The following is a 7,764-nucleotide window of genomic DNA, read 5'->3' as shown; positions in this document are numbered from 1 at the left end:
TTCGATAACATCAAATAAAAATTCAATTTTCGTGATGGCCTTCTCCCAACCCCAAAATTTCTGTAATAAGCTCCCGTCAAAAAGTGGGAATCGTTTAGGCTATTTTCTGGTTGATCAAACAGTTTTATAGCCATTCGTTATCGATATTATTTGGTGAGAACGGCCATTGACTTTTTATAACAAGAACATCTATATTTTTTTGTATGTATGTTTGGGTGGGTACAAGGGCTCCGAAGCAACTGAACCGATATGAAACATTATTTTACTATTTGGGTAGCTAAACTATTCCTGAGTACCATAGGCTATATTATATATTAAGATATATTTTATCTGAGTACGGGCAGTAGTCACAGAGTGCTGGTGACACCGCGGGAAAACAGCTAGCCTACAACACACATACAATATTATTATGTACAGTGAACTGCACATCAGTGGTTACTGTCATGCACCTTAACTCAATAGTAATAAGTACGATTTTCCTATAAAACTGTTACCACTGATCTGAAGTTGACTGTACAATGCAACGAACTTAAACAAAGTTTGTAGCAGAAAATTTCGTAGAACTGTGCTACTGCGTACGAATTAATTTCGTGTACTACGAAACAGATGTAAGTCTCTTCGTTAATGTTATGAAAGTTTAAGACAGTTTTGTAAATAAATTAGTGTATTTTATTAAAACAGTAACTTCTGTTCACTACTGGGGTTAAGAATACATACACTGTTGAATACCTAAAACGTATTTAATCCTACTATCCTACTAATATTATAAATGTTTGCTACGCACGCTTTTATGCAAAAACTACTTAACCGATCATCATGAAACTTTGTGCACATACTCTTGGTGGTACTAGAATTAAAACAAGATACTTTTTATCAACACACCACGCGGACGAAGCTGCGGGCAGAAGCTAGTTATACCTTATTACTTTAAACCAGGAGTTCAAATCGATAAACTTCTAAGCCTTAACAAACACTAGATAAAAATCACCAACGCAAGTAAACACTAAAAAAATATTAACACCAAAAACTCGACAAAGAGTCGATGTTCATTTGAATTTTGTGTGATGAAAATGAATGAGGTTCTACTATCGGCCGACAGCTATCAGCCGGACGGTGAAGGCCGATGGCTGATGGCCGATAAGCAGCCAACTACCGATGTTTTATCTAATGATTGATGAACACTTTCTTGTAAACTCACCTCGATAAAGGAATCATTTTTTTTTTTGTTACCAACTGTGGGAAGGGAAGTTTTGAATTTTGTTTGATTTGAAAAAAAATGACTTTTGTTCTAAGCCAAAACACCTGGTCTTATTAGGCGATAATAATAATGTTTTTTTTTTTGTTTTATTTAACCCTCGAAATGCTTTTTTGAAAGATTTGATTTTATACAACTTTATTGCAACTTTTCTGTTAGACGAGTTGAATAATTTTAAACTCCAACCGTCGAACCACAATTTTTTTTAAACGTCAGTTAACCATCATCATCCTCCGAGCCTTTTTCCCAACTATGTTGGGGTCGGCTTCCAGTCTAACCGGATGTAGCTGAGTACCAGTGCTTCACAAGGAGCTGCGACTGCCCTATCTCAAAATCAAAATCAAATCAATGTCGGATTATGACGTTGAAATAAAGTCCATTTTGCAGCCACCCTTTTTTTAGACAAGTGTTCAATATATGTTTAACTTTGTGTAGTAAGGTTGTAAAAGTTTAACTCTCAAATATATCGTAAATCATTCTCTCTATATACTTAGATACATACATAATAACTCACACAGATATAGGTAGAATAGTTGATTCTCATTACAATGGATCAGCTCACAAGTTCTCACCAAAATTCCTTTTGCTTAAGAAACGCTCCTTGGCCCACAATGGTGGAATTACAGGCGGTATGAAACGATAACAAACGGTTCATTCCTTAAACATAATTAATCTTCGTACTATCCATCATTATGCGAATATTTGGGGAGGGAAATAATACGGAACCGCAAACACGCTTATAGACAGGTATAATAGACCGTACCCCTGCGGTGTAGGGTTGGTACGAATTGTAATAATCTGAATTGATTAATACCTATTCAATAAGAGTGGAAAAAGTCGCGCACTGTGAAAGCCTTGCACAGGTTTATATACCGTTTCAGACTCACCAACTGTTTACTTTAAAGCCCATTTTTACTGACAACTTAAATATCCTTTTCTTCATAAAACAACTGTTTACTTTGAATATTGAATTTATTACATATATCTGTACGCTCTACGAGCAGGGCACAGTGAAACTCAATATTATATACTATAACTTGTAATTTAACCTACCTATGTACACAGATTAAAGAGCTTTGACTTTGTTTTAAGAAAACTGACGTTTATGCTGTCAGTGAACTTAGACCATAAGGCAAGTTTTGGAAGCGAGCTGCCGCCTTCAACTGCTTCAGCTGCATGTTTTTATTTAGATTTTTGACTTTTAGGGTTAGTATGTATTTACATGAAAATGTGTTTTGTTCGAAGCGGCAGTTAATAACAACCGATTTCACACAGCCGATGCACATACGGTCGGCAGCTTCCTAAGCTTTAGTACCTATATCTTTGACACCGCTGGATTACAATGGTAAAATATTATATTGTATTACATGATGATGATGTCCTCCTAGCCGATTATTGGCTACGGCGGCTGTTCTCATGTAAGGAGATTAGCCAACTGCGCAGGACATATTATAGTGCACAAGCTTTTGCGCAGACACAGGTGCACTCCCTATTCCTTCACTCTCATAGTCCGATGTAATTCTGGAAACATACTTCGAAAAATAAAACATGACCCAATTCGCATATTTATGAATACAAGTTTTCAATTAAATTCTGTGGTTCATGTTGTTGAGCATTTTCAGTTTTGTAGAAATGTACATTGTTTAAACATATCGTATTTACAAATATCTGTAGGCAGTATTCAGTTCCGTGGAATTCATTTAAATAACTGTATGAATTATTTGAGATACGATACATTCATTTGGAATTTCATATTGCAATTTATAGTTAATCGGATATTGTATTTATGCTTATAATAATAAATATTATTAAGCTTTATTATTTACTTTAATATTATTTTGACATCAAACTATGACAAATCAAAATACGAATATCATTTATATTGTAACCAAATCCACAAGGCTTATAAAAAACTTTCTAAAAAAAAACTCACTCCTTCTCATAAGTCTAACAAATCTATGTTTAAATAATACTACTTTTACGGATTTTATCGCGGTTATATTAGTATTATTTAATCCCGAAGTTTCTGATCCTTTACAGCATCCATGGTCACGAGCAGCCTAAGGTGTCGGTCGCCTTGATATTATATAGTTACACACAGTAACCCTACATTTTGATTTTTTTTTTATCATTTATTTATTTTCTAACATATGATTTACATTTTTAAATATTAAATATAAAAATAAAAAACATTTAAAAATATAAAAAATAGGTTGCCACCGATATCGGGCACAGGGTCCAAGGTACCGGTGGTTAGGGTCCCAGAGACAGAAACCTCCTCACAATACGTGCCGTATCAAGGAGTACTGCCTTCTGAATCAGTCCCTTGATCCAGCCGCCCAACGAGAGCCTCCTGAGGTGTTCGTCGAGGCTCTTGGCTATTAAACCATTGGCCGTAACGACAATCGGCACAACAACAGCCGTGTCGACACTCCACATGGCGACAACCTCGTGCGCTAAGTCGAGATACTTTATTTGTTTCTCTTTCTCAGCTTTCACAAGGTTCTCGTCATGCGGAACGGCGACATCGACTATCATCGCGCGGCGCGCTAATCGATCTATCACCACAATATCAGGCTTATTGGCTACAATAGTCCTGTCAGTGATGATAGATCGATCCCAGTACAACGTGATATGGTCCTTTTCGAGAACTGGGTCGGGCGCATACCTGTAGTACGGTACCTCAAGGTCTACAAGGTTGTATTGCAGAGCAAGCTGCTGGTGGATAATCTTGGCCACTTGGTTATGTCTGTGCAAATATTCACCATTAGCCAAACGAGAACAACCAGATATAATATGTCTGATAGACTCACCCGGATGGTGACATGCCCGACATATGTCAACCGTCCCGTCTTTCACGATATATCTCCGGTAGTTATTCGTAAGGATAACTTCGTCCATAATTGCACATACAAACCCTTCAGTTTCTCCAAACAAGTCACCGAAGCGTAGCCAAGATACGGACGCATTGAAGTCTACATCGGGGCCATGAAGAGCCCCGAAGAAGCGTCCGTGTAGCTGTTTGCTCTGCCATACCTCCTTGCGATCATGGGTAGTTAGTACCACAGGTCTGCGCCAGTTCTCATTTGCCAACGATAGCGGGTGAGTCCTTTGTCCACTGCTACCATATCACGATGCATACCCACGTCGCTTTTGAGAAGATATTCTCTGAGACTGCACACCTCGCGGTTGTGGAGCGTCTTTGCATTTAAAAAGCCTCGGCCTCCACATTTCCGTGGGATGTACAGTCTCATCATCGACGATCGTGGGTGATGCATTCGTTCTGCGGTCAGCAGTGTGCGGACTCTCCTATCCAAGGCATCCAATTCAGTTTGAGTCCATTTGAGTATGCCGAAGGAGTACATCAGGACTGGCATGACCCAACCATTATAGGCGCGAACCTTGTTGCCGCCTGATAAGGAACTTTTTAGGACCTTATTCAGGCGGCCAAAGAAACGCTCCCGCAATGACTGTTTCATAACAGCCACATTGATGCCTAACCCCTCCGCCATACCCAAGTATTTATATGTATCGTTTGCGGAGAGTGATCTCAGATTTATGGAATCTGAGAGTTGTACTCCCTCAGATTCCACAATTCCCCCTCGCTTTACATGCATGACTGCACATTTGTCCACACCGAACTCCATCCTGATGCAACTACTGAAATTTTCAGTGATCTTCAGTAGCTTCATCAGCTGCAGTTCTGTAGTGGCAAACAGTTTCAGATCATCCATATAAAGCAAATGGGATATAACCTGACCCCCTCTCCGCAAAGGATAGCCCAGCCCCGAACCCTCTAGCAATGTGCTCAAAGGGTTCAAGGCCAGGCAAAACCAAAGTGGACTCAAACTGTCACCCTGGAATATTCCCCGCTCGATCTTAATAGGATCGCCGGTCCCTTCAATTTGTCTACATCCTGGATAGTGAAGAACCGTTCTCCATTGCTCCATACATGACGCAAGAAAGGCGCGTAGAGTTGTATTTATTTTATACAACTCCAGTACCCTCCTAAGCCATGTATGGGGGACCGAGTCGTAGGCCTTCTTATAGTCTATCCAACATGTCGACAAATTCTTTCGGGATCGTCGAACCTGTTGGCTGATGACCATATCAGTGAGGAGTAGCTCCTTAGTAGCACGGGACCTTCTTACATCCATTTTGAGAAACTGACATAATTGAATATTTTTCAATATGTTGGTTTATTTTTAATCTCAAAATAGATGTAAGAAGTTTATAGACCGTCGGTAAACAAGTGATCGGTCTATAATTTTTAGGTTCCGCGGTACTGCCTGATTTATGGAGCAGATGGGTAACTCCTGTTGTTAGAAACTGTGGGAGCGACCCGGCTTCTAAGGATGACTGAAACTGTGATGCTAAACAGGGTGTGAACTTTGCAGCCACTTTAACCAGAAATTGTGCAGTCCATCCGGTCCTGGTGATTTCCAGTTTTGCATCGGACGAACTGCACAGGCTATGTCGGAGGAGGTAATATTGACCTCCTCCATTTCTGGTATTTGTTCACACTCCCGTTCAACATCACGTGTCCAGTCACCCTCCTCGTGAAATACGGGCGTCGACCAGAGGTTGCGCCAAAACATGTTTGTGGCACCATCATCCGGCCGGCTCCCGTCCATCACGTATTGCTCAGGTCGCTCCCAAGTTCTATATACCCATCTTTGATCACTCTGGAACATACGATTCTGGGTGTAACGTTCTACCCGTCGTTTATACCTTCGAATACGGCTAGCCCATGCACAGACTTTTTGCTTCAGGAAGTCGATGCGCTCCGCGATACGCGGCATATATTCATGAGGACTGAGTCCAGTCCCCATGAATGCACGTCTCACAAAGCGCATCACCCGTGGTCGGGTATTACCCTCCCTGAAGCAATATAGTTTGCCGATGAGTACTCTGGCCCCCTCGATACGACGCTCAATCCTGCACTGCCAAGCTGGTACCGCTGATTTTGGTCGTGTAGCTCTGTTACTGTCAGGGAATTTGACATTAGCTACACGACATGCAGCAACAGCCGCGCAATACATAATTGAGTGTGTATCAAGGAGGTCTTCGCTGTTTTCAAAATATTTTTCCAACAGCGAATCCAGAGCACACACCAACGCCCTATTCTGTCTGTGCATAGGCAAGCGAGGTAGTCGCGGTCGGTTTTCGACGGGTGAGTACCTAAACTCCTGAATCGCATCCTCCAGAGCACTCCTCACACGTTCGTTGCACTGAGTACTTACCGTTACAGCCCTATTGTCCTCATCCCCATCAACGAGATTGGACCGCGGCGTGACTCCGCCTGAAGGTGGCGGTGGCACCGCGGAATGTGACGAGGTGGTGACCATAGGGCTGCTCAGCATCTCTAAGCGCAGCCGATCAAGTGCGGCGTCGTCCAGTCTGTGATTGCGCTGGATAACCCGCACCTGATCCGACAGTCGTTGGGTCGATACGTTGACGGCTGGCTCAAGCACCTGGAACAGAGACAGCATCCTATCACGGTACGCAGTGAGGTTAGTTCCTCCCTCTGTGGACCCGTAGTATGCGCGCATGACGTTCTCATTCATTTTCTGAGTCCATCTCATGCGCTGCACACAACCACCGGTAGCGGGGACCCTGCTAGGGACCTGATGGTCCCCCGATCCCAAGCCCGTCGGTGGCCGGCGTCTCCCCTGCCGACGTACAGGTGGTGGCGACGTCGGCGGAGAGAAGTACTCGTCGCTCGAGCTCGACGCAGCTGCAGCCGCCGGTATCACTGGTGGTCCGGGGTCCGGCGGCGGCGAGGCGGAGCTGAGCGACGATCCCGGAGGTGGTACTCGTGCGCGTAGGCGGGCCGCTCTCGTCAACATGATTTGTTTTCTCTCACATAGTGTTGCTTGTCGTCTTTCTCGTATTTCATTTTTGTCGTCTTACTATTTTGCTTTTTTTTTTGGGTATTTCAATACATTATGTATAAAATATATATGTAAATTATTAATTTTTATTGAAAAGATTTGGAGAGAAAAAAATGTGACAGTGACGTTGACGTTGCGTTTCGATGATTTTACATTTTGATGATTATTATAGATCTATTTCATTCAATTAGTAAGTGTCAGAAATCCATAAATACTATGTCGTGTAAACCACACCAAAATCGGTTCAGACAAACTCGAGAAACATACTTATATACACTCACGTCTAACTAAGAACAGTCCTTTTTTGAAGTCGTTTAATAAAAACCACGAACTTTAAATTTCTAATTGACTAACCCTATCAAAATTAACGCTATTGTGCTAGTACAAAACGCCAGTACATTCAAGCCACAGACAGTAAGCTTCTAATTTAAATTCATACACCCTGTATTGTCCTCGCCTCGTAATAATTTCGCCGACGGATAATTTAATTTTCAGACATATACTTTCAGTGGAGTCAGGATTTGGACGGATCCGACAGAAATGGGATTATAACGTCCTCATAAGTCTTACGAATACCTACTATGCTAAAAACCACATAAAAATCGGCACAGACAA

General features: G+C 41.7%; 2 protein-coding genes across 2 annotated transcripts in view; both read right to left on the bottom strand.

The window, feature by feature from the left end:
* Positions 1–5,628: 5,628 nt before the first annotated feature.
* Positions 5,629–6,822, bottom strand: LOC126056907 (uncharacterized). Its single transcript, XM_064039966.1, has one exon. It carries the CDS (start codon positions 6,820–6,822, stop codon positions 5,629–5,631), a length of 1,194 nt encoding a protein of 397 aa, XP_063896036.1.
* Positions 6,602–7,764, bottom strand: part of LOC110380836 (MICOS complex subunit Mic60) — a 105,005-nt gene continuing 103,842 nt past the window's right edge. The window contains exon 15 of the mRNA XM_064040042.1: positions 6,602–7,143. Coding sequence (XP_063896112.1) covers positions 7,098–7,143 — 46 coding nt within the window. The 3' untranslated portion in view covers positions 6,602–7,097. The remainder of the gene's footprint in view (positions 7,144–7,764) is intronic.

Source organism: Helicoverpa armigera, chromosome 21 (assembly GCF_030705265.1).
Source record: "Helicoverpa armigera isolate CAAS_96S chromosome 21, ASM3070526v1, whole genome shotgun sequence".
In the NCBI taxonomy this organism is placed as follows: Eukaryota; Metazoa; Arthropoda; class Insecta; order Lepidoptera; family Noctuidae; genus Helicoverpa; species Helicoverpa armigera.
This window is presented reverse-complemented; position numbering and strand designations above follow the sequence as displayed.

Coding starts and splice junctions, on each gene's coding strand:
- LOC126056907 (XM_064039966.1), bottom strand. CDS start 6,822: ATGAATGAGAACGTCATGCGCGCATACTACGGGTCCACAGAGGGAGGA.